The sequence below is a fragment of the Drosophila willistoni genome, unplaced genomic scaffold (genome assembly GCF_018902025.1).
Source record: "Drosophila willistoni isolate 14030-0811.24 unplaced genomic scaffold, UCI_dwil_1.1 Seg143.1, whole genome shotgun sequence".
In the NCBI taxonomy this organism is placed as follows: domain Eukaryota; kingdom Metazoa; phylum Arthropoda; class Insecta; order Diptera; family Drosophilidae; genus Drosophila; species Drosophila willistoni.
The window spans coordinates 193727-221296 of NW_025814102.1; the positions used below are offsets into that span (position 1 = coordinate 193727).

General features: G+C 38.6%; 4 protein-coding genes across 6 annotated transcripts; 2 read left to right on the top strand and 2 right to left on the bottom strand.

Annotated features, from left to right (window-relative positions):
- Nucleotide 1: 1 nt before the first annotated feature.
- On the bottom strand, nt 2-1928 carry LOC6648854. Of its 2 annotated transcripts, XM_002070808.4 has the most exons (4): nt 1846-1928; nt 1650-1756; nt 1154-1551; nt 2-1086 (listed from the first exon to the last, which is right to left on the bottom strand). In XM_002070808.4, the coding sequence occupies exons 3-4, from the start codon at nt 1539-1541 to the stop codon at nt 107-109; spliced, it is 1368 nt and encodes a 455-aa protein (XP_002070844.1). In that variant the 5' UTR covers nt 1542-1551; nt 1650-1756; nt 1846-1928; the 3' UTR covers nt 2-106. The 2 variants fall into 2 exon arrangements, with proteins under 2 accessions (XP_002070844.1, XP_046868388.1); XM_047012432.1 differs by lacking the exon at nt 1846-1928 and having other exon boundaries at nt 1650-1815.
- Nucleotides 1929-2134: 206 nt separating this feature from the next.
- Nucleotides 2135-8765, top strand: LOC6648855 (DNA-directed RNA polymerase II subunit RPB1). 2 transcript variants are annotated; one of them, XM_047012435.1, is made up of 5 exons: nt 2135-2232; nt 2330-2586; nt 2966-5209; nt 5288-7532; nt 7615-8765. In XM_047012435.1, the coding sequence occupies exons 2-5, from the start codon at nt 2506-2508 to the stop codon at nt 8715-8717; spliced, it is 5673 nt and encodes a 1890-aa protein (XP_046868391.1). In that variant the 5' UTR covers nt 2135-2232; nt 2330-2505; the 3' UTR covers nt 8718-8765. The 2 variants fall into 2 exon arrangements, with proteins under 2 accessions (XP_046868391.1, XP_002070845.1); XM_002070809.4 differs by having other exon boundaries at nt 2333-2586.
- A 374-nt stretch (nt 8766-9139) lies between these two features.
- On the bottom strand, nt 9140-9970 carry LOC6648378 (peptidoglycan-recognition protein SA). The gene is made up of 3 exons (XM_002070810.4): nt 9658-9970; nt 9452-9570; nt 9140-9390 (listed from the first exon to the last, which is right to left on the bottom strand). Exons 1-3 carry the CDS (start codon nt 9945-9947, stop codon nt 9200-9202), a joined length of 600 nt encoding a protein of 199 aa, XP_002070846.1. The 5' UTR covers nt 9948-9970; the 3' UTR covers nt 9140-9199.
- Nucleotides 9971-13504: 3534 nt separating this feature from the next.
- Nucleotides 13505-26192, top strand: LOC6648380 (serine/threonine-protein kinase pakB). The gene is made up of 7 exons (XM_047012450.1): nt 13505-13574; nt 13695-13958; nt 14010-14841; nt 15302-15397; nt 25064-25235; nt 25305-25812; nt 25885-26192. Exons 1-7 carry the CDS (start codon nt 13505-13507, stop codon nt 26190-26192), a joined length of 2250 nt encoding a protein of 749 aa, XP_046868406.1.
- The last annotated feature ends 1378 nt before the right edge of the window (nt 26193-27570 follow it).

Genomic DNA, 27570 nt, shown 5'->3' on the forward strand with positions numbered 1-27570 from the left:
GTTAAAACGAGGAGTTGCACTCCAATTGTAAATTTGTTTATTCTTTGAATAACTATTGTGGCATATATAATAATTTTAATCGATATACATACATATACATATAGTATTAGATCTCATCCATGTATCCTTGCTCATAGGCATGTCGCACAATATTGAATATCTCTTGATTTGCTGCATCACCAGCAATATCAATTGATAACTGATAAAATTCTGGTCCATGCATATTAGTTTCGAATAGATGAGCAAGTTTATCACATTCCTCCTTCTCAGCCAGTAGCCAGGGCAAAAAATGCATACAGATCATTACACCATAGAAGGCATAACGCTTGAAGTGAGATTGAAAACGTTCAAAACTGTAGTTTGATAAATATTGATCCACCTGATCCTTGGTTAGAGAATTTTCACCTTGATTGCGTTGAAGAACTAGCTCCAACAGTTCATACATATGCTTATGGTAATACTTTAAGAGTTGTGGGAAAATCGTTGAACGTTCTTCGAAGGGAATATTCATGTACATGAAAAAGCTAAGATCCAAGGCGATCGTACTAAAACGGAGTTCCTGGAAATCAAGCATTTTTATGTTATCCACTTTGCCATCTGGGCCATAGTGGAACAGAACATTATTCCGATTATAGTCGCCGTGAAGAATGGTACTAAAATAGCTATCCGGTTGAGACTCATCACAGGATTGGGTTCGTATGCGTTCAAGCAATTCAGTCGGTTTGTCTAAATACTTTTCTTTTAGCCGTTTTAGGGCAGCGTCCAATCCCGAATCCTGCTCTATGGATTTTTGACGTTCATAATACTCAAAGAATCGAGCAAAGGCCACACCATGCAATACATCATAGACACCAGTTGGCTGCCCTTCGGCTGTCGTAAAATGCAGAGGTACCACACCCGACTTTAAACGTTCATGCACCAGCGGTTGCAATATGCGTGTGGCATAACCAAGAGCATGATATTTTCCAATAAGGGCGCTCATCGCTTCTAGCTGATCCCGGCGCAGTGAAAGGCTCGGTTCGAGTATATAGCCATCATTTTTAAGATGTTTTAAGGCCAGCACTGATTCACGATCGGTGCTCAGATCTAAAACGATAGCAATGGAAATTGAGGAACGCCACTCATTAAGGGCAAACAAATTTCGGATACCCACTATCGAATACACCAAATTTGGCCAAAAAGGGATGTGGCACAAATTCGGACACGATATCCGTATTCAAATGACTGCTCCGCAGCAGATGCTCATAGGCTGGCAATACTTCAGCGTATGCGTATACTTCATTCGCAAATTGAGTGTATGATTTACTCGTCTCACGGAACTCCGGTGAACCCTTCATAAATTTAACCACAAGGGTTTTATTCTCGATTCGCTCGTCGAGCTGCAGCTTCAATTCCACTGTGTACAGTGTCGACATGAAACCGATGCCATTGGTGAAATCGACGGTGTGAGAAACTACGGTATAGTCTTTGCCAAAGTATTTTAAAATGTCATAAATGACATATTTTTTTATGTAGGCCACTTGTTGCTCCACCGTCGACATTTTGCACTACCTAGAGAGGGAAAGAGAATGAGTGAGAGAGAAAGAGGGGGTAAGAAAGAAAGTTAGCGGGCGGGTGTGTGAATGCGTTTAAGCTGCAATTTCTCTTACTTTATTCAATCGGCTTTATTTTGTAACTGAAACGCATCCGAGTTTATCAACGCGCTTTTATAATCAAATCCAGCAATCAATTAATCTAAAGTACACGTCAGATGACTCTACAATGTCAAGTAAAAATTAAAAAACCAAAAAAAAAATTCAATTAATTCTGCAAACAAGATGGGCATCGGATTGACAAATACCCTACCTAGCCCGATAGGTCCACACACCACATACCAGTGGTTCCAACTCTTTTGTTCTTGGACGCAGACTGTATTGTTCGATGCTTCCTTTTGGGCTGTTGCATACATCTTGGCGTCTTACATATACTCCTTTATAGGGCATAAAAACAAAATCAGATTACCGGTAAACATTGATAAGAGATTATTGCTATCGGAGTTTTCTGAGTAGATAACTATCTACGTGACCGATTGGCAGAGTTCAAATATCGGTATTTCGGCGATTGATATCGATGCATTTTCCACCTCTATATTAAAGTGGCCAAATAAAAAAAAGCGTTGCTTTGCTTGCGTCTCGTTTTAGCAAAAAACGCGGAAAAGAAGTGAAAATATTTGTGTACAATTGTTAACGATATGTATGTTTGTTTACCGTTTGGCAGTTGATGCTAAAAGTTCATTAAAAATATTTATTAATTATCCAATTTTTGTATCTTGTACTATTTCACCATCAAGCAGTGTGGGAGTGAGAGTGTGTGGCGCTGTCTCACTCGCGCACCTTTAGGAGGAAGCGCGCGTGCAAAAAAAACCTCATTTGTGGCTGTGCCCGTGGCTGACTAAGTGGCTGGCTGGCTGGCTAGTTCCTGTGTCTCGACGACGTCTACAACGGATACAACGAATTGCAATTTGCAATGAGTACCACAACAGATTCCAAAGCGCCTTTGCGCCAGGTGAAGCGCGTACAGTTTGGCATTTTATCACCCGATGAAATTGTAAGTGCAAAAATTTCACTTTGACGCCATATTGAAAATTATAAAATACAAAGAAAATTTAACAAAAAAATTAAAAAAAATAAAAAATCTCGAAACTAATAACAAACCAAAACCTCCTAACACCGAATCCCATAATCCTATGTTTTCGACCATGTTAATGCTAACGGTTTTATGTATCTATGTAGAAACATTTATATGATAAATATATTTTGACCCAATGCAATAACAATTTCATGAAAGGGTGAAATTTATTATCTATTATAGGTATTATCTTTTCTATAGACTATATTGTTTGTATTTATTTCATACATATGTGTGCTTTTTCGATTAGATTTTTATATATGGTTCATAATTCCTTGTTTTTACATTCCCTTGACAGCGTCGAATGTCTGTGACCGAGGGCGGTGTGCAATTTGCAGAGACCATGGAGGGCGGTCGTCCCAAACTGGGCGGCCTTATGGATCCTCGCCAGGGTGTTATTGATCGCACTTCTCGTTGTCAGACCTGTGCCGGCAATATGACGGAATGTCCGGGCCATTTTGGTCACATCGATTTGGCCAAACCTGTTTTTCACATTGGATTCATCACGAAAACCATAAAAATCTTACGTTGCGTTTGTTTCTATTGCTCAAAAATGCTTGTCTCGCCGCACAATCCCAAGATCAAGGAAATTGTGATGAAATCAAAGGGACAGCCACGTAAACGCTTGGCCTATGTCTATGATTTGTGCAAGGGCAAGACCATTTGCGAGGGCGGTGAAGACATGGATCTGACAAAGGAGAATCAACAACCCGATCCAAACAAGAAACCCGGTCATGGCGGTTGTGGACATTTTCAGCCATCGATACGACGAACTGGACTCGATCTAACAGCCGAATGGAAACAGGTGGCCGAGGCGTCGCAAGAGAAAAAGATCATTGTTTCGGCGGAACGTGTTTGGGAGATATTGAAACATATCACCGATGAGGAGTGCTTCATATTGGGCATGGATCCAAAGTATGCTCGACCTGATTGGATGATTGTTACCGTACTGCCTGTACCCCCGTTGGCCGTTCGTCCGGCTGTTGTTATGTTTGGGGCAGCTAAGAATCAAGATGATTTAACCCATAAATTGGCCGATATTATCAAGGCAAATAATGAACTTCGCAAGAATGAGGCCAGTGGAGCGGCGGCTCATGTGATTCAGGAGAATATCAAAATGCTGCAATTCCATGTGGCCACTCTGGTCGATAACGATATGCCTGGAATGCCTCGGGCTATGCAAAAGTCCGGTAAACCCCTCAAAGCCATCAAAGCACGTTTAAAGGGCAAGGAGGGACGTATTCGAGGTAATCTGATGGGAAAACGTGTGGATTTCTCTGCACGTACTGTCATCACTCCGGATCCCAATTTGCGTATCGATCAGGTTGGCGTCCCACGTTCGATAGCCCAGAATTTAACGTTCCCGGAATTGGTGACCCCCTTCAATATTGATCGCATGCAGGAGCTGGTGCGTCGTGGTAATTCACAATATCCGGGTGCCAAGTATATAGTACGAGATAATGGTGAACGTATTGATTTGCGCTTTCATCCCAAATCTTCGGACTTGCATCTGCAATGCGGCTACAAAGTGGAAAGGCATCTACGCGATGATGATTTGGTTATATTCAATCGTCAGCCCACTTTGCACAAAATGAGTATGATGGGGCATCGTGTTAAAGTCTTACCCTGGTCCACATTCCGTATGAATTTGTCTTGTACTTCGCCCTACAATGCCGATTTTGACGGCGATGAAATGAATCTGCATGTCCCCCAGTCGATGGAAACACGTGCCGAGGTCGAAAATATCCATATAACGCCCAGACAGATTATCACACCACAGGCCAATAAGCCGGTAATGGGTATTGTGCAGGATACACTGACTGCAGTTCGTAAAATGACCAAACGTGATGTCTTCATAACCCGTGAGCAAATGATGAACTTGTTGATGTTCCTGCCGACATGGGATGGTAAAATGCCTCAGCCTTGTATTCTGAAGCCACGACCCATGTGGACGGGCAAGCAGATCTTCTCGCTCATTATACCCGGCAATGTCAATATGATACGCACTCATTCTACGCATCCCGACGAGGAGGATGATGGGCCATATAAATGGATATCACCGGGAGATACCAAAGTAATGGTCGAGCATGGTGAACTCATTATGGGTATCTTGTGTAAAAAGACTTTGGGTACATCAGCTGGATCCCTGTTGCATATCTGTTTCCTCGAATTGGGTCACGATATTGCTGGACGATTTTATGGTAACATTCAGACCGTCATTAATAATTGGCTACTCCTCGAGGGTCACAGTATTGGTATTGGTGATACCATTGCTGATCCTCAGACATATAACGAGATCCAAATGGCCATCAAGAAGGCCAAAGACGATGTCATAAACGTTATCCAAAAGGCCCATAATATGGAACTGGATCCCACGCCGGGTAACACCTTGCGTCAGACATTCGAGAATAAAGTGAATCGTATTCTGAACGATGCTCGTGACAAAACTGGTGGTTCAGCCAAGAAGTCCCTCACAGAATACAACAATCTAAAGGCTATGGTGGTGTCCGGATCCAAAGGTTCCAATATTAATATCTCTCAGGTAGATCAACATTGAATATACATATACATCTTGGTGAGTGGAACTTTTTACGATCCATTTTTGTTTTGTTTTCTCCAGGTTATTGCTTGTGTGGGCCAACAGAACGTGGAGGGCAAACGTATACCATACGGATTCCGAAAGCGTACTCTACCACATTTCATTAAGGATGATTACGGTCCCGAGTCTCGCGGCTTTGTGGAGAACTCGTATCTTGCCGGCCTGACGCCATCCGAATTCTATTTCCATGCCATGGGTGGACGTGAAGGTCTGATTGATACCGCTGTAAAGACAGCTGAAACTGGTTACATCCAACGTCGTCTGATCAAAGCTATGGAGTCGGTTATGGTCAACTATGATGGAACTGTGCGTAACTCGGTGGGTCAGTTGATTCAGTTGCGTTACGGCGAAGATGGTCTATGCGGTGAATTGGTCGAGTTCCAAAATATGCCCACGGTCAAGCTATCAAACAAATCATTCGAGAAACGCTTCAAATTCGATTGGACCAATGAACGTTATATGCGCAAAGTTTTCACCGACGAGGTGATCAAAGAGATGACCGACAGCAGTGATGCCATACAAGAATTGGAGTCCGAATGGGATCGCCTGGTAGTGGATCGTGACAGTTTGCGTCAAATATTCCCGAATGGTGATTCCAAGGTTGTCCTGCCTTGCAATCTGCAGCGCATGATATGGAATGTGCAGAAGATCTTTCATATAAATAAGCGTCTGCCCACGGATTTGTCGCCCATGCGCGTCATCAAGGGTGTTAGAGGGCTCCTGGAACGTTGTGTCATTGTGACGGGCAATGATCGTATCTCTAAGCAGGCTAATGAGAATGCCACATTGCTATTCCAGTGTCTGGTTAGATCGACGCTTTGCACCAAATACGTGTCCGAGGAGTTTCGCCTTTCGACGGAGGCCTTCGAGTGGTTGATCGGTGAAATTGAGACACGTTTCCAACAGGCTCAGGCCAATCCAGGTGAAATGGTTGGAGCCTTGGCCGCCCAAAGTTTGGGTGAGCCCGCCACACAGATGACATTGAACACTTTCCATTTTGCTGGTGTGTCATCGAAGAACGTAACATTGGGTGTGCCGCGTCTCAAGGAGATTATCAATATATCCAAGAAACCAAAGGCTCCATCTCTAACGGTGTTCCTCACAGGAGGCGCTGCCCGCGATGCTGAGAAGGCCAAGAATGTGTTGTGCCGCTTGGAGCACACCACATTGCGTAAGGTCACCGCCAACACGGCCATTTATTACGATCCTGATCCCCAGCGTACGGTCATATCGGAAGATCAAGAGTTCGTTAATGTCTACTATGAAATGCCTGATTTCGATCCGACTCGCATATCACCTTGGCTGCTGCGTATAGAATTGGATCGCAAGCGGATGACAGATAAGAAATTAACCATGGAACAGATTGCTGAGAAGATTAATGTCGGATTCGGCGAGGATCTGAATTGCATTTTCAATGACGACAATGCCGATAAATTGGTCCTACGAATTCGTATTATGAATAACGAGGAGAACAAATTCCAAGACGAAGATGAGGCCGTCGATAAGATGGAAGATGATATGTTCTTGCGTTGCATCGAGGCCAATATGTTATCCGATATGACATTGCAGGGTATCGAAGCTATTGGTAAGGTGTATATGCATTTGCCTCAAACCGATAGCAAGAAACGTATCGTTATAACCGAAACGGGAGAGTTCAAGGCGATTGGTGAATGGCTACTGGAAACTGATGGTACGTCCATGATGAAAGTTCTCTCCGAACGGGATGTGGATCCCATAAGAACCTCATCGAACGACATTTGTGAGATATTCCAAGTGCTGGGCATTGAGGCTGTGCGTAAATCAGTTGAAAAGGAAATGAATGCGGTTCTGCAGTTCTATGGTCTTTACGTGAACTATCGGCATTTGGCTTTGCTGTGCGATGTTATGACAGCCAAGGGACATTTGATGGCCATCACACGTCACGGCATCAATCGACAGGATACTGGCGCTCTAATGAGATGTTCCTTCGAGGAGACGGTGGATGTGCTCATGGACGCTGCCGCTCATGCTGAAACTGATCCTATGCGCGGTGTCTCTGAAAACATTATAATGGGACAATTGCCCAAAATGGGTACAGGATGCTTCGATCTGCTGCTCGATGCCGAGAAATGTCGATTCGGCATTGAGATACCGAACACACTGGGCAGCGCAATGATGGGCGGTGCTGCCATGTTTATTGGAGGCGGTTCCACGCCTAGCATGACACCGCCAATGACACCTTGGGTGAACTGTAATACACCGAGGTACTTCTCTCCGCAAGGACATGGTAAGTGACAGCCATAAGATTCCATTGCCGCTTGTTTTGTAATTCTAATTATCGTTTAATTTCTCTCTTTTCAAATTTGCAGCCAGCTCCATGACTCCGGGAGGACCAAGCTTCTCACCGGCTGCAGCCTCAGATGCCTCTGGCATGTCACCCAGTTGGTCACCGGCTCATCCAGGATCCTCGCCAAGTTCACCGGGACCCTCTATGTCACCATACTTCCCCACTTCGCCCAGCGTGTCGCCGTCGTATTCACCAACTTCACCGAACTACACAGCCTCTTCACCAAGTGGTGGAGCTTCACCCAATTATTCACCATCGAGTCCGAACTATTCACCGACTTCGCCGCTATATGCGGCCACAAGTCCACGTTACGCATCGACAACGCCCAACTTTAATCTACAATCCACTGGCTATTCGCCCTCATCGTCGGGCTATTCTCCCACATCGCCAGTTTACTCGCCCACATCGAATTTCCAGTCAAGTCCATCGTTTGCCGGCAGTGGCAGTAACATGTACTCCCCGGGAAATGCGTACTCGCCCTCCTCGTCAAATTACACACCGAATTCGCCATCATATTCGCCCACTTCTCCGTCATATTCACCCTCGTCGCCTTCGTACTCGCCCACTTCTCCTTGTTATTCACCCACGTCGCCGTCATATTCGCCAACCTCGCCAAACTATACCCCTGTCACGCCCTCCTATTCGCCCACCTCTCCAAACTATTCGGCATCACCGCATTATTCGCCCGCTTCGCCGGCGTATTCGCAAACCGGCGTCAAATACTCGCCAACTTCACCGACATATTCGCCGCCATCGCCATCGTACGATGGTTCGCCCGGTTCGCCACAATATACACCCGGTTCGCCGCAATATTCACCAGCTTCGCCCAAATATTCACCCACTTCACCGCTCTATTCCCCAAGCTCGCCGCAGCACTCGCCCTCCAATCAATACAGTCCGACTGGTTCGACATACTCCGCCACAAGTCCACGGTATTCTCCAAATATGTCGATCTATTCACCGAGTAGCACAAAATATTCCCCCACATCCCCAACCTATACGCCAACGGCACGAAATTATTCACCCACATCGCCCATGTACTCCCCGACAGCGCCCTCTCACTATAGTCCCACGAGTCCCGCGTATTCGCCAAGCAGTCCCACATTTGAGGAGAGTGACGATTAAATTTTTTAGTAAATTTCTTTATTTTTTTTTCCCCCCAAATATTTTGATTTTAACAATTTAAGTCAATTTTTTCGCCCAAAAAAAAAAAAAAAAAAAAAAAAACAATATATATATAAACATATATTCGATATATCTCTTTTTTAAATCCAGCAGATATACCATATACAAATATATATATATATACTAAATCTAAAATGTTATTATCACACACACACACACACACACACACACACACATAGAATGTTTTTAAATATTAGTTATTCTAGATCATATATATACATATATATTTTTATGACCACAAATTGCATAAATAATATGAAAAACAAAAAGATTTTGTAAATTATGGCAAAACCTAAATATATAAAAAAAGACTCAAAAAAAAACTATATAAGTTTAACCCACAAAAACAACAAAAAAAAATATACATGTTGGATCCATAGATGGAAACAAATTCTTGCATATTTTTATTTTATTATTAACATTTATTTTTGTGGATCGGAAACCCAATTGGGCCACTGCTGTATCTCATTGTATAGAATCAGACCCGGGCTCTGGGTGGTAATAACCTGGGAAGCGGCAATTAGGGCGTAATCATTACTAAGCTCATCCTGTTTCACCCCACAAATTAAGAGTTTCTGGGCAGCTTTCAGAGCTGCAGGCGAGGGAAGTTTATCTGTAGGGAGAAACGTGAACTATAATAAGTCATGAAATTGCAATTGCAGGGATGGACATACTGCTGTAGTTTCCAATGAAGGCAATGCCAGTGCCATTGGCGTTATAGCCAAATGTGTGGGCCCCACGGACGCCCCAACCGGTGCCCTCATAGACCACGCCATCGTTGCCAATGAGAAAACTAAGGGAGCATCAAAATAAATACATATTAAGCTTATCTGCTGTGAGACGTTTGGGTGAATTCCCCAACACCCCCTCCCCCCCTTACTTGTAGCTTATGTCATTGTAGTCCAATTCGTTCTGTGCATAGCTTTGAACATTCTGTAGTATTTCCGCACATTCCAGAAAGCCAGCACACTCGGAGGTAACAGTATGATGAATAACCACATAACGTATGGGACGCACTTGATAGTAGAGATCACCGCGCGGAGGTTTGCCACCCCATTGACTCTTCAATTTGATTTGGGGACAAGATCTGCCATCAGCAGTCGTCGTTGGCCGGTGGCTCTGGACCTGAGCAGCGACCAGGATCAGCAGGGGCAAATACACCGAGAGCATCTCTTCTATTCGGAAGCTGATTGCCAACTGTCGGCTTTTGTTTTTTGATTTCTGTCTTATCACATGAAATATTTATTCCCGAAGTGCTTGAGTATTTCATTCGGTTGTTCTCTCATGCGGTCTCATTGCGATTGGACTGGGATGGGTTGGGCTTGGTATAAAAACAAGTTTCGCATTTTTCAGGGAATCCCATTGGCATTAGCACGAATACTTTTTCATTTCATTCTCAGAAATCATTTGTTGTGTGAGACTCAACAAAGGCGGTTATATTAAAATGATTTAATGACGTAAAACGGAAACATTCTTAATTGTTGGCCACTAACTTTGGTTTGTAGACTTGTCCCCTGGTAAACTGGTAAAAGGGTATTCTAATATCGGTCAAGGCAGCATTTAATCAAGCGAATACATACAAGTTTACACAGTCTATATAGAAATATACGTATATAATCTTGATCTATAACAAAAGCAGAGCCCATAAAGCCATTCCCATAGGTTTGACTGTTTGGGTTTCAGTCTTTGGCCTACTTTTAAATATTTTGTTACCACTTGAGGGAAGGAGCTCTTTATGTTGCCATGAATGTATGTAAATAGAAACAAAAACGTGTAATTAAAACCTTAACCCTTTAAGCCTCGTGAGTTTTTAATCAATTGTCATATAATTTAACAAATAATGAAAACTAATTACTTTCGAAAATTTATTAAAGTTGGGAATAGCAAATCAAACTTTTTAAGCAAAATAAATTTTCTATATGACTTAAGAAATTGTCTGTATTAATGATTTTATAAAATATCGATGAGGACTCTTAAGTCTTAATGGGTAAAGAAGTTATTTATAGACCATCATTAATTAATATTTTCCTTTATCACGTTCTTCTAAGGGGCAAATAAACACTTTTCCCATCCGTAATGGATATTTTTTTTTATCCAATTTCAATTTTAACAAACTACGCGAGCGTTATCAGAAGTCAGAGTCAAAAGACATTAGGTTGACTTACGAGTATATATAGGTATTTCTTGAAATAAAGGATATAGGATAATGAAGTACTTGAGTCGTCGCATCGCATTTGGTATACCATGCACAAAGTGAAACAACCATTTTAAATTTGTAATACCAAATGTGTGCAAATATGTAAATAGACGGATCTAGGACTGTGAAATGGGGCAAGTATGCCCCTTAAAGTATGCAACATTATAGAAAGTATTCAATATTTGCAAGAAATTCATATTTTTTCATCTTCCTTAACAATTGTTCACAAGCAATGTTAAGTCAATTAAGTCAATTGTTTTTGTATGCACAGAATATACAAACATTTTTTTTCCCCCTTCTTTAGATCGGCATATTACATACATATGTATGTATGTATGTATGCAAAAATATATGTACGCCAAAATTCTATTTGAGGCTGATATCAAGGATCAACAAATGACTTTGTATGATTATGTGTATTGATTAAGAACTATACAAAAATCTTTTGTCCAAAAATGAATCGCAGATTTAGACAATTTAGTAGTTCAAAGTCCAAATCTACTACTGGCCAAGAACCAATTCGGCCTTTAGGGGCCAAAACTTGCCTACTCCGAGTTTTATAAAATGGGGACAGTTGTAGATATTAGTCGAAATTATCATTGTGCCAAATATGTTAGTTTTTTTTTTACTAAAACTTTATATATTAATTGATATTAAAACTTCTTAAAGAATATTTTTGACGATTATTTGGTGTAAAAATTGTTATTAAAAAAAATAACATTAAATGCATTAAAAGTTTTGATTTAAAAATATATAAATATAGGTACATATTTCATGTTTTACTCTTATTGAAAGTGAAATGAAACGTATGTATAACATTTTACAAGGAACTGAATCTGTATTAAACGGAAAAACCAACAAGTTTGGAAGAGAAAATTGTTTTACAAAGCGTAATTTAGATAGCACTGGGTTAAAAATTCGACAAAATAAAGTCCATTATAAAAATATGTTTTAAATTTCTCATTTTCCCCCATATAATTTGTGAATACGAAATTTGTCAATGGCATATTTAAAAAATTTAAAGAAATGAATAAATTTTTTAATTTAAAAAAGTTTTTTAAATTCTTTCCCATTAAAACTGTCAATAACCATAAATTTTTTAAGTTCAAAACAATCTCTTAATTTGAGATTTTGCATTTTTCTCGATTTTTGTGGAATTGACAAATTCTTGTATTATTTTCTTCTTTTTTAACAAATTTACGAAAAAATTAATGATTTTTTTTTTATAGATTACAAAGTTTAAAAAACCAATCCAAAAATATTTGAAATTGTTTGTTTTGAAGCCCGAAAAAAAATTAATATAATTTCGGGTTCTAGAACGTAAAATATCAATCTCAGCGAATAAGATTGATATTTTATATTCAAAAACTGGCTAAGAAAAATGTAAGAAAAAATGATTTTTTACTATCAGTAAAGAATATTTGTTTGTTTCGTTAAATTTTTAAGAGAGAAGGGATCGCAACAATACTACAGATATAATGTATATATAGGACAGAGAAATTTATATGTATATAACTAAGTAATTCATTTATATGTGGAAATCTTATTCTCAGCGAATAAGATTGATATTTTATATTCAAAAACTGGCTAAGAAAAATGTAAGAAAAAATGATTTTTTACTATCAGTAAAGAATATTTGTTTGTTTCGTTAAATTTTTAAGAGAGAAGGGATCGCAACAATACTACAGATATAATGTATATATAGGACAGAGAAATGTATATGTATATAACTAAGTAATTCATTTATATGTGGAAAGGAGCCTATAACTTATCTCATTTGTGTCTTCTTTGGAACCTGCTTAATAGGTATGAGCAGAAGGGGTGAAGGGAGGGAGCAAAAGGGCGAAGGGGCGATTGTGAAAACGTTGATTAGACGCTTGAATGGTCGTTGAGCTGAGTCCTGGACCAGGCTAACGGTCGACGCACATGTTCGATTATATTAGCGCCGCAGAAGAGCGACCAAGCAGAACCAGCACATGGTGCTTGTACTGTTGCACCGCACCGCATCGAGGGATTGGCAAGTGGAGGTGGAGGTGGAGGTGGAGTTGCTGGTGGTGGTGGTGGTGGTGGTGGTGGACAAATAGATGGAGTACGGAGTAGCCGTGTCGGCAGTGGAAGTGTATGGCTTTTTGATGGGGACATTTGTCGATAGTTTCGTATTTTCGTATATTCGTATGTATTTTTGAATTTTTGTATTTTTTCTGTTTGACTGCGCAAGGGTAATGAGAGAGAGGAACCTGAGCAAGCGCAGCAGTATTCCTGCAAAGCTTTGCTGCCGTTCCACATTTTCACAGTGTTCTGTTCCTCAGAGTCATGACATTCTGTAAACAGTTGCTGCTCGAGACGGAACTAAAAAGCGGAGCTACTACAACATTAGGAACTAATATTAGTACAACATATATTCATATATATATATATATTTATTTTTTTTGCATATTCTGTGTGTGTGTGTGTGAGTTGTGTTTGTGTTGTGTGTGTGCGACACGTGAGCGAAATTTGTCGGTATTGTTTTTGAGGCATGATTGTCAATATGCCTGTCAATAGCGGTGCAACGGTTAGCGGCATTCTAACTCAAAATTCTAGTAACAATAATCCGCAAGGTCAATGTGATTATAGTTTTTTAAAACGAAAATGTGAAATAGATTTGGAACATCAGCAGCAGCAACAACAACAACAGCAAGTGGTGTCAGCTACAACAACAACGACTGCAACGGCAACAGCAACAGCAACAGCAACAACGACGACCACAGCAACACCCTATGATAATCAGCAAATCGAAACGAATCCTTGGAAGAAACGTCTGGTGGAATACGATACCGGCTCTGGCAACGATTTGGTTGGCTATCATCTTCAACTCGATGCACCAGTTTCACGTGGCGGCTCATCGTCGTCGTTTATCAATGACCTGTTCGCCTATGATAATACTCTATTAGTGCCCAGTGCTTCGTATCCCAGTGCGCCGAGTATTGATGATTCAACTGGCGGTGGTGGTGGTGGTGGTGTGGTTGTTGGTGTTGGTGTTGGTGTTGGGCCAGAATCCTGGCAAACGGGCGAGCTACTAGAACTCGATCATCGTTATAATTCTGGCCTACAGACATCATCGACATCGTCGTCATCATCGTTAAATGCTTCCCTGCCCGCGTTACCGGTGGCAGCAACGCCTGTGACACCTCCACCATTAGCTAGTCAAACCACATCCACTACATCCACAACAAATCCATCGTCGTCGCAAATCCAGGTTCAGGCTTCAAGCCAGAATCAAAGTTTTCTAGTTCCTCAAAAGCAAATGCCCTCGGGTCGGAGACGCATTTCACTGAATTCGATGGCCACCACCGCTACCAGCGAGTCGGAACCGGATTTCGAGGACAAGAATCTATCATGGCTGCTCAATTTTAAGTTCGATGAGTTTCCACATCTGTCGCCGGATGTTGGTCGAGTCCATGGCCATCATCATCATCCCAATGCCAATGTTACGGATATAACCACTAATGCCGGCATTGGAACTCAACCCAATAGTACATCGCCGTGTAGCTCAAATTCACCCACATCCGTATCGGTGTCAGCCTCCAGTTGCGGTTCCATGATCGAACAGCAGCAACATCAACGTCCCCGTTCTCCCAAAAGCTGTTCGAGCTTAGCCCAAAACACTTCTCTAGGATTAGTTGGCGGAGTTAGCAATACCAATGGGGGAGGCTGCGGCGGTGGCGGTGGCGGTGCTGGTGCAGTTGGTGGTTGTGCGGCAGTTGTGGTAACCAATAAAACGGGACGCAAATTTGAGGAACTTGTGATGGAAGTGACCTCAGAACTAGATGGCAACGATATGATTGTGGCTGAGCATGTTGTGGTTGAGGACACCACTTCCAAGGCGTAAGTAAAGATTCTCATTGATCTAAAAACTTGACAAGTGATTCCCAAAAAGTATCAGAAAGGGATCCACATAAAAGCACAATAATAAAATGCTTAAGAGCCTCTTTAGAATCATATTCTTAAGAAGTTTAAATACCCTGAAATTGGTCAGTCTGTCCTTCTGAATATAAACCTTTTGGAAATCTTAGAAATCTTGCCATAAAGAATCATTTTATTAAGAATTTTAAACATCAATTTTTGGTTATTCTACCTACTTTTTATTAACATAAATTTATTTCTTTTTCTATTTGCTTGCGCTCTTTCCTTCTCTGTCTCTCTCTCTCTCTCTCTCGCTGTCTCGCTGTCTCGTTCGCGCCACCTAATCGATGCCAACCATCCCCACATGGCCCATCCAATCTGAATACACCGAAATTACTCCACCCACCCAACGAATCGGGAACCACCACCGCAAAACAAGCAGGCCAAAGAAACCACCGTTTACATACACGGAACTCATCGAATACGCCCTCGAGGATAAGGGTGAACTGACGGTGTCGGGTATATATCAATGGATCTCGTAAGTACACACCACCCACTAAGCCTGTTCATTACTCTTGCACCCCCCAAATGGGTGGGCGCCATTTTGATTGTGGACTGACAGCCGGATGCGAATCCATGTAAAATCTTAGGCATTTCTTTGGGCCATTTGAATTAAAAAAATGCCAACAAGCAATTTACAAATGCGGTGCCAAAGTGAACATCACAACTTTATTTATTGCCATTTGCAGAGGTGTTGTTATTGTTGTTGTTAGTATCGGAAATAGTTTATAATCCATTCAACAAGTTGAACGACACATAGCTATCTGCAGAATAATGAAGTTTATTTATAATGAACGTTGCTAAAAACGTTTTAAAAATCAAAATCTTAGAGTTAATGCTTAAAATAACTTTCACAATTAACTCAAATTAACATAGTCTAAGAGTATTGATAGAGGAATACCCTTAAATCGTTTTAAACAGATTGCATTGTAAAAGGGTAAAGAAAGATAGACATGAGTCATGTATATTTTCGAAACCAATGAAATATTTGTCAGTTGGAACCTTGTAAAGGATGTAATTGCCTATGCGCAGTAAAATTCGCTAATTACAGCTCAAAAGTATGCTACAAAAAATGTACATATTTTCCATCAAAAATCTGCAAAAAATGCAGAAACTCACAAAATCCTTGATTATACGCAAATGGTCTAAAAATTCTTTGAAATCTCTTGGAAATTATGTATGTCCTAAATTCTCAAACGACTTGTGACTATTTTTTAATTAAGTTAATTTTAGAAAGTAAATTTAGTGATTTTTTGTAATCGGCGGAAAATAGGTGGAATCACTAAATTTTATTTCAAAAATATCTTAAATATTTTCAAATAATCCTAAAATTTTGTCAATTTTCAACCGGTTTTCTAAATTTATTTATTAGTTTCCTTACTACAATCTTTGAGTTTGCATTAAAGCTTCGAAAACTACTTTTTGTCCAATATTCTTAAACAATCATGATGTACTTTGGTTTTTTTCAATCAAATCAAATCGTGTCGAAATTATTGACAAAAAATTTATACGTAAAAATCCTAAAAAAAACATTATTTTGATTTTGATTAATGTTCTAACTTTCACATTGGAAAGTAATCTTGTACTAACTTTTACTTATTTTTTTTTAGGCTTAATATGTGTACACAAATTAAAATCTTCCTGAAATGTTGAGGTTATTTGGAATGACTTGAATTTATATTTGTAGTTTTTTTATGAAATTAAATGATACTCCCTTGGTAAGCAAACAAGTGCTCTGTTTTCAACCCATTGAACATATATTTTTTTAGCGTAGAAGAACATTTCGAGAGCTTAGAAATATGTTTAAAATATACCAAGAATTATACATAGATAAAACAGAATTTGAATAGTATGTATTTTATAATTATAATTTAATGACCAACCCAGTTTGAGTTTACCAAAAAATAAGTCCCAAAGTATACACTTAGTTTTTAATACCCTCTCTCTATCTCTCTCTCTCTCTCCATACCCAAAGAAAAAAATCGGAGGTTTTTATGAATCAAAATTTTAGAAAATTTTTGTCTTTTCTTAGACAGGGATTTTACCTTTCATTCTTTCTTGTTTGCAGGTAGATATGAATTTAAAAACCTTAAAAATTTATTGTTTCGTTAGTTTTGATTTCTTAAGAATAACCTGTTCATTCTTTAATGTATTTCTTAAAAATTTGAATACAAAAATCCTTAAAAAATTAGTTTTGCTCTTTGTTAGTAGCCAGGTAATCTTTTTTCCAAAGCTTTTTATTCTTATATCTACATACCTACAAAAAGTGTAGCCAAAATTACTGCAATTTCCGAAACACTATAGTACTTTATAATAGTTTTTAATCGATCAGTGACCAATCATTCTTAAGACAAAATTCCAAAGAATGTTCTAACATTATTGAATGTTTGGTTGTTTTTGTTTTGAATGTGCAACAAATCCAAAAAAAATGCTGATCCTGGCAGAGTGGCCTTTAGCCCAAAAAATTTGAGAAAATTTGACCCAAGATCAAGAAATTTGTTGACTGATAGATGAAGATTACTTCCACAAATCTACAATATGTAGATATACTTATGTATATATAGTTTAATCGAAACTGCAGCCCTTTCTCTGTAAACTTCTAATTAAAATCCATTCTGGCTGATTGTAAATGTTTTGATATGTGTGTATAGACATGTATATTTATAGATTTTCCCAATGTGTACGAAATCCAATTTTCTTTCATGTATTTACCAACACATATATACACATATACATATACACAAGTTGTAAACTTACAGTCATTACCTAGTTTTCATATCCAAAAAGCTCCTTCTCTGCCTCATCAAAAAGTAAAGGAAGAATATCAATTCAACTACAATAATAAAAAACTTTTAACACATTTTTCAAGGTTCATTAATTTGGCCTGGTCCCCATATTCCTTCACACACACACACTAACACAGACACACACACATTCCCTTCACTCTGCGAACTGGCTGCACCTGTAGAGGGAGAGAGGTCGGTGAATGGGGTGGATGAATGGATGGGACGGGATGTCTTCCATAGTAGAATCGTAGAATCAGTGTAAATATTTGAAGCCACAGCTACAAATGTTGCGTGTAAATATCCTATATAAATTTACATGCACATACAAAAACAAAAAATAAAGACCAAAAACAGCCGAGCAACCCTCAACTCTAGTCCCTAAACCAAACCTTTACCCCCCCCCCCCCCATCAACCTCATACCTCCCCCTCTGTTAGCCATCAAACTGTTCATTAAATGTAATGAGCCAGCAGGACCCAATCGAACTTTTTCTGCCGTTTTCCTTCTTCTTGGGGAACTTTTCATTAACCATTCACAAATTTACTTTGTGGGTAAATTGAAGGTGGGGAGTATGGTAAATTTGGGGGAGGGCATGTGGTAGGGGGTAGGGGGTTTATGCCCATGGTCACGTCCTCGCCTGTTCAAGGCAAAAAAGAAAACTGAAAAAACGAGAAAAATAGCGCCTGCGCCTTGACTTTACCACCAACTTGGGTCACCCACGCGACTTGTGACCCTCGAACCTTCACTTCCTTCTCTCTACACCCTGACAAACTACCTGGTATGCCATGGCAATTGCCCATGAAATTTATACGCTTCACAATAATTATTAATTGCAGGAGTTGGGGTTTGGCGGGTTTCGAGGGGGTTGTCTTTCCGGCCTTTCTACACCTTTTACATGCATCAATGCATACATCAGGAGCAATTCAGCTTCGGATCAGGTGTTTGACATGCCCAGGCCCATGCCCATGCCCATGCCCATGCCCATGCCCATGCAATTAGATGGATGTGCATAGGGTTGTGGGTTAATGCATTTTAGACCTAACTGGTAGGTGAATTCAATGTCCCTTCCGGTCAATTTGAATTGCATATTGAGTGTTTATTGGATGCGGATCATGCTCGATTGCACAGGACATTGCAGAACCTAAGCATAAAGCGGGGAGTGGGTGGAGAGGGCGCAATGTAATTTTATCAAATTATTGCAAATACATATTATCCATTCCATAAAGGGTTATAATAATCTGAGTTTAAAAATTCTATATTTTATCAAATCAGTTTTTTAGACAATTTTCTAAAATAGTCGCGCACATGATTTGGATAAAGTCCTGTATATCCTAAGACTGGTCTCTTTCAATGCTAGTAGGCCTAAAGTTTTCTATTTTAAGCAAGTTTTACGATTAAGTATTTGAGATATCAACTGATTTCATAATTAAGCAGCTTAAATTTAACCTATACGATAGGGTACTTTCTGTACTTTCCTCTTTCCCCGTCATCTAGTTGTAATTCCCAACCAGTTTTAGCGTTGAAGCTATAGAAAGGCTTGAGTGTTAAAACTAGTTGGGAATTATATTTGATTTGATCTTTGGAATACACTAAACCAATCAAAGCTGACGGAGTTTGAAGTGATACAGAAAATTGCGTATTTTTTGCTTTTTTAAATGCCCATTTTTATTTCTACGTTTTTTTAAGCTTATCACTTTAATCTCATGATATAGCTAAATATTCCATTGGGGGAAACGGGCGGTGAAATGGGCGTGGTTAAAAAACCTTTTTCTCTTTTCTTTTTCCATTTAAAAACTTTTTCATTAAATAAATGAAAATCAGTACACACACACACACACACACACACACACACACAAAAGAAGAAAACTTCCCTTCTGTGGAATGGCCATAAATCCATAAATTTGATTTACAACGCCAACAAGAACATTTTTTTTAGAACAATTTATGCACTGAGTAAAGTAAGTAGAAGCAGTATATTTACATATATATTAATTCTTACATACAAACACTCACACACACACACACACACACACACACGGAGAGAAATATACATATATATGTACATATATAAATGAACTCGAAATAAACCGCCAGAAGTAAAGTAGTTGGCTGTTGCCCAGTCTGGGGCTCCTTGCTCCTAGCCGCCATGTCAAAAATTGAAGCGCTTTACTCCATGCGAGCGAGAAAAAGACAGATAGACAGGGAGAGTGAGACAAAGAGAGAGAGAGAGAGAGGGAGAGAGAGAGCGAATCGCAACGAGAGAATCGGTTTGCGTGCCAGGCACACCCTGATACGACCAGCCAACCAACGAACCAGCCAACTAGTCCATCCAGCGACCATTTAGCCTATCAGACAAAATCAAGAACTTTCAAAACGAAGGAGACAGAAACTCAATCATAGACCTCTTGGGCCTCATCAGAGTGGACAGTACGTACTGCCATCCAGATCCTATAAACATGATTTGTCAGTCAATTAACAAACCTTCAAACCTTTTACGTATTAAACATTTGACATATCATCTGATTTTATAATTAAGCAGCTTAAATTTAGCCATTTACCATAGGGAATATATTTATTTTCATGTATGCAAATTTAACGTGAAGATGGGCTTTCCTCTTTTTTGGCCTAATCTAGTTGTAATTCCCAACCGGTTTTAGCATACAAGTAAGGGGGCTGTATAAATACTTATCACTTCTTAATGTTCAATTCTTTTGTTGAAGCTATTACAACAAGGCAAACGATTTGAAACCGAGTCAGAAATTACAAGAACAGTCCAGAGTTTTTTTTAATGATTTAATTTACTATATTATACTGTCTATTCCTGTTTATTAAGATCCTTATGTAATAGGCAGTTGCCTATACATATACTGAAATTTGATCAAAATCTAAGGACAAGCAATAATTGCTTTAACTTGAAACATTTAGGCGAACGGGAAAGTTCTCTTCAATGAGATTGTCATATTACATACCTCCATACACACATACATACATACATACCAATGTATGTGTCAATTGTAGTGGGTCCTGGCCTATCTACCCTGTATACATGTATGTTTCAGGGTACATTAGTTATCCCTTGAGAGTAAAAGTACTTAGTTAGCATTGCCGTTTAGTTAGTCATAATTGTCTCATCGAGTTATTGACTAAAGTTGAATCAATTCAATATTAAAATGACTTAAAGACAGATAAAGATATAGGGTATTTTGAATTCGGTATCTTGAAATTCGAATTAAACATTTTATTGCCATAAAACTGAAACCGAAACTGAAATTCATATCCGACCCACAACTTTACACATACATATATGCATATATTATTATAACCATTACAGAGAGCGGGACGTAAAACGTCGGCTGGGGGGTCGGGGGATGACGGAGAGGTGGGTGGACTATCGCAAGAGTAGATTGGGGATGGTGTCTTTAGGATAATGAAGCACCAAAAAAACTGGGGGCATGCCGTGTATTTCGACAATTCATTCCACACAACATAGAACGAAGTCAGTCATTCAATTCATTGACAATGATGACGACGTTGATAGCGGATATATATGTATGTATATGTGTGTGTGTTTTTTTCTCTTCTCTTCTTCTTTTTCGCTATACTAACTTTGGTAGTTCCATCCAAGCATTCATTTCCCATTCCCATTGTAAAGCAATGTTGACAATTCGACAAGTGCGACAGGCCAGCACGAGAATCGTGAAGGAGGAGTTGAGGGTTCCAGAGGGTTGGGGGAGGGCTAATACACATTTATATACACATACATACCAACAACATATATTTATATGAACGTTTAGGCCCATCGATTTGGGTGCTGCATGTGATTAAACCCTCCTAGACATGCAGTTCTACTATAAACTATCGAAAAATTGTATCCATTCAAAAGGCAATATTTTCTGAAAATGTTCAAGTACTTTTTTGAGAAATCAAAACGCAAAGTGGGTGGTCGTGGTGGTGGTGTATCCACGTCTTGAAGTTCTTAAAAATGCCTAAAAATTAGATAAATCAGAAGCCAATTGTACCTACCTGCCTACTCGTTTAATAAGGGTTTTGTCAAAATTTTGGTGGAAAATTAAGCTTCTCCAGACTCGGACTTGTATACTATAGACAGTTAAATATAGTGGATAAATATGTACATTTACATACGTATCCTATCAGTTTACTTTTTCCCTTGAAAACCTCATTCAATCCTTCAGTCCAATCAAAAATGATGTTGAAAAAATGTTTACTTAAACGTTTCATTTATATCCAGTTCTTAAGAGCCCTATACTGCTTTCGTATGATATAGACAAAGATTTTTTCAATATAAATTTTTTTTAAAATAGAGACCATACAACATAGTATCAGAATAGGATACGATTGATTACACAGGCCGACGTTTTTGACGTCATGAAAAATGTTTTAAGTTCAAAATGTGTCCTATAGTAATTTGGGGGTGCCGATCATGATCCTGTACTTATGTTGATATAATTCAAAGTAACCGCATTTACAGTATTTTATTAAATAGTATACTTTGAATATGTTTCCAAAATGGGTACAATTTTAACTAAAAAGTAAGCTATAGAGATTCAAAGAATTTTTCGTTTTTTGTTAATTTAATAGAATAAAATAAAATCTCTTACAATTGAAGTAATGTTTGCGATCAAGGGCTATTTTTCTTCAACAGGATATTCCAAAATCTGTTAAAAATGTAGAAAATAAATTATTCAACTTTCTATAGTATACTTTTAGGTGTATTTTCCAACCCCAGATGGGCAAAAACCGAGTTCATATTCAGAATCAGTGTACCCGAATTAGTTAGGGTCACCTCTCAAATTAAAAATCATGTCGGTCTGGAATTGAAAACCTAAATAATTCTAAAATTTGATAAAACTTAAAGCAGTTTAGCTGTCGTTTCATGTTTATCTACTAAAGTTTACTAACTTAACTTGTGTTGATTACGATTTTAGCCTCAAATATTATGTAGCAGCATTAATTAGAAAAATACCGAAACCGTCTTAAATTTACCAGAGTAACACCTGAAATAAGTTGTGCGTAAAGTCACCGTATGAACGACAATTTTTGGTGATAACTTCATAAGACAACACTCGGTTAAAGTTCACTTTGCCTACTTGGACCCGAAACACCATCTATTGTATGTTGTTACTTCGCTGATTCGGACACCATGAATTAACGAAAACACGGGAAAGACATTTATGAAAAACATATGAATTCAGTAGCAAATTCCTCAAATATTTTGGGATGGATTCTACTTAAACAGTTTCAAAATAGTTGTGACGGCAAAAAGCTAATAAGCGTACTAAATCTAATCTCATGAAGTCCTGTAAATAATTCTATTCAAAATTTCTTATAAAAGTCGGTACTCTGCACAGGCGTTTGTATCAGTTTTCGACAGATTCGGATTAAGCAAAGCTATGTTAAATATGAAGTAGCCTGAAGTAGTCATGGCATTTTGGGATGTCATTTCTTTCATCAAAATATTACAAATTTTGCTAATTAGCTAGCTAACTAAAAAGTAAGCTATAGAGATTCAAAGAATTATCTTGGTTTATCCAATAAAAATTTGTTCCAAATGCTCCACAAACAAATTCATGAGAAATTTTAAGAAAACAAAACAAAAATAAATTCTTTATGTGTAGAATTTCAGAACCCTTAATGAAGTATCAAGAGAGACGAGTGGTTCCTTCTCTGTTGCACCAACATGATCAAATGCAACGGGACTCTTTTTCGTACATTCGAGATGGTGTCATCGATTTCTAAGACGCTATCACGTCAAAAACATTAACAACTTTAAGTCGATTATAAGTATTATTATATTCGTTCTTTATAACGTTGTATTGTTTGTTTCTCTAACACCAAAATAGATGAAATGACAGCTAAAGTTATTGGAAACTTTATTAGAAAGACTAATCCATATTGAGGATATATTACATAACAAAGTGTAGGTGGGGGACTATTAAAAATAGGGAGGGACTAATATAAAGAAACAATTCTTTGTAAATATATTGTAAAGTTTTCTCTCTAGATCTAAAAGACTTTATTTTAGGAAAGTTCAACTCCAAAGATCCCCTAAAATTCAATTGATACTATACTATTTATATTATTTCGTTTAAAACTTTAGATATTACTTTTCACTGCATGGACTATTCGTTAGTCTACAATTTAAAGCACCGAGACATGCCCCCTTTAGTTTGATTTGATTTGATTTGAGTTGATGATGACGATGATGATGATGATGATGATGATGATGATGATGATGTTGATGCGTCATGAGGAGGTTCTGCGTGTCTGTTTAAGTACATGGTGCAGCAGGTCCTCCTACAATATGGTGAGGTCATTAAGGTTGTTCCCGGGAACGCGCATTCGTCTCAATAGACAAGCGTCAGTCCGTCGTCCTTTTTTTTACGTACTCCTTCCTCGTTTCATTGCATTACAATTCATTTATGAATCGGACAAAAACGAAAAGAAATGAAATGAATGGAGAGGAGACAGGAATAGGAATTGGAATCAGAATCGTTTGGCTCGCGTGCTGAAATATTCAATCTTTTTGTTGTTGTTGTTTTGGATTGGATTGCTTTTGCCTACGACGTGGACATGGGATTTCTTTCCTTTTTATTTTCATTTTTTTGTTGTATTTTTTAACCAATGACAGAGTGGGGGTGGTTTTTCCCGGCGCGTGTCTCACTCGCTCTCTCTCTCTCTCTCCCTCTCGCTCTGTAAAATACTTTCCATTTTTCCTCCTACCCAAAAAAAAAAAAAAAAAACTCTCGTCGTTCATCGGTGAGTAGAAGTTAGGCACGCGATGTCCTTTCCGGTCTTCGTTGTTTCCCTTTTACATCTCTTTGGGTTGTGTCGGATTCGTGGTGCTTTACCTAATGGGTGGGGCGGGGGACTTACTACTCCATTTTTTTTTCTTTCGATTCCATTTCCAAATCGCCTGTTCGTGACTGAAGAACAGAACGAAACGACGCATAATTTGTGCCAGTACGCTGTCCGTATGGACATACTGGATGGATGGATGTGTGTGTGCGTGTGTCTGTGTGTGTGTGTGTGTGGGTCTGCCGCAGTGCCGTCGTTCGATGACGTGTTCCATGTCCGTGTCCGTGTCCGTGTCCCTGTCCATGTCCGTGTCCCTGTCCGGGTTGGCTGTTGTTGTTCTGTGCGCATGTTGAAACTTTAATTGCAACTGGTCAAAATAAATGAAAAACACAAAAAGAAAATGGCCTGAAAATGAAGGGGGAGGGTGGAGTAATAGCTTCAGGCCAACCAATTGTAGTTGAGTGAATTGAGTTCAACATTTTAGTTAAGTTAGTTTAGAACTATTCCAACTAATTGCATTCATTCATTTTATTCGATTTTTAGCGACCGTTTTCCCTATTACAAATCGAATGATGATCGCTGGAAGAATTCGGTGCGGCATAATCTATCAATAAATCCGCATTTCCGTAAAGGAGTGAAGGCACCACAGGGCGCTGGACATTTATGGGCCATATCTAGTGGGGATTCAGCGGAAAACGTTTTAGCCTGGGAGCATGTAAGTGCAATAACACATAAAAACAACGAAAAGATATTTTCAATGTTTGTTTTTTTTTTTACTTTACAGAAAAAGCAACGTTTGGATTTGTTTTTCAAAATGGAGTCAATCAATAGGGAACGTATGCAACAGCAACAACAACAACAACAACAACAACAGCAGCAGCAGCAACAACAACAATTGCAACACCAACAGCATCAGCAACAACAACAACAAATATGCAATTCACCTCAGAATACAACACAATCCACCAGCTCGAATTGCATCTATGATGAGGGTAATGTGGCAGCAGCTGCCTTAACGCAAGAAATGTTGCAGCAACATGGAGAATCATCACCAACAGCGACAGCAACCGCAGCAACACATCATCAACAGCAGCAGCAGCATCAACAACAACAACAACAACAACACCAACACCAACAGCAACATCAAAGACTTTTGCCCTTCAATGATCTTTTGAGTGACGAAGAGTTACGCAAAACTGCGGGACAAATATTAAATGGCATACATCGAGAAGTGGAAGTGCAATCAGTAAATAGCATTATAAGTACCTATCAGGATGTATTGCTGGATAATGGTAAGTTCTAAAAAGGCATCTCATCTCTCCTCTTCTGAATCTCTTACTGATTCGAATTTGGCTCTGTTTCAGAAGACTATCTCAATCCCATACACAAAGACGTGGTAGTGACTGAAAGTGTTTTACGCCAGCAGCAGCATAATCAACAGCAACATCATTCCCACCATCATCAGCAGCAACACCAGCAGCAGCAGCAACAGCAGCAGCACTTGGGTCTGAATCATCATTCACAATATTATATTACCGAAATAGATCCCATGGAATTGGGCATACAAATGTCGCAACATCAAATGGAGCCATCCGAGGAGGAGGTTCTATTTAGCGATGAATTCAATTTGAATTATTTTGGATATAATCCGGGAAGCGATATAGTGGCTTGACCGCGAAAACAGCAACAAAAACAACTATCTTAAAGTCTACTATATATACATATATATATATATATAGTTAGATCTTATGTACTTTATATATATGTATGCCTACCTAAATATCTGTATATGGATCTCTAGATAAGTCTTAAGCCAATTCTCTTTAACCAAACCAACTACTAGTCACACAAACAAGAAAACAAAAACAAAATGAATGCAACCACCTATGGACTGTAGGTATATATCCTCCTCCTCCTCCTTCCCCTCCCCTAACCCTGCTCCTCCATCTCAATATGTATAGTCTAGTCTTCAATGTACCAAGGAAAAGTTGCTTGGAATCGTCAATGCAACCATTTTTTTTTTTTTGTTTTATTTAGTTTAATTTGTAGTTTAATTTTCTAGACATTTAAGGTATAACAATATAAACAAAAAATATAACATATAGTTAATACATATATATATATATATATAAATTATAATATTATACATATGTAGTGGATAATGGAGAAAAGCACTTAACTACTTCAAAATGGTTTAATTCACTCATGGCAAAAATAAAAATTTTTTACTCAAACGAAATGAGAATTTCTGAACTTTACAAGTCTCTCGTGATGTATATTGGAAATGAATTCGGAATGGGGTCAATGTGGATAAGTGGAAATGGTTGATAGTAAGAAACTAAAAATAAATTAAGGATTTTCAAATGATTTCCCGTTGAAAAACGAGTTTACTGACTTATAACCAAGTTTCAGTAAGTCACCCACTCACTTACTTCTTCACTCATTTCTTCACTCACTTGTTCAGTTGCTGACTCACTTTTCAACTTAGTTGCTCAGTTGACTCACTTGTTTTTTATTGCTCTCTGAGACCCCTGATCAGTTCTCTTGTGAAAAGGATACCCAATTTGAAGGTAGACGAAAGTTTCCAGGGATTAAAAAATCTCCAACCGGTGCCGGATTCAAACAGCCGAAAACTAACCGATTTTAAAGTTTAGATCTCAGTTTAATCGCAGCTTAGCGTATTTTAAAACTTGGATATTTAAAAAAATTAACTTTGATCGAATTGAAAAAAAAAAGTCTTGATGTATATATCACAGTGTTTTGGTAAAAGTGCCAAAATTTAGTGCTCGAGACATTATTTTAACTTGGAAATAAGGCTATGAATATTTCGAATACATAAAAAATGGACTTAATTGAATGAGCTTAATGAAATTAAGGTTTTGTGGAATACTCTAGAATACATTGGCATTTTTTGTCTCGCTTACAAAAGTAACTTGATAATTGCTATAGTTTATATTCCATTTCAAAATTAAATTTAAAAGCATTAAACGGTTAAAATTTGGCAAAGTGACAGATTCGCAAAATGGAAGTTCTTAAGAATTTTTAAAATT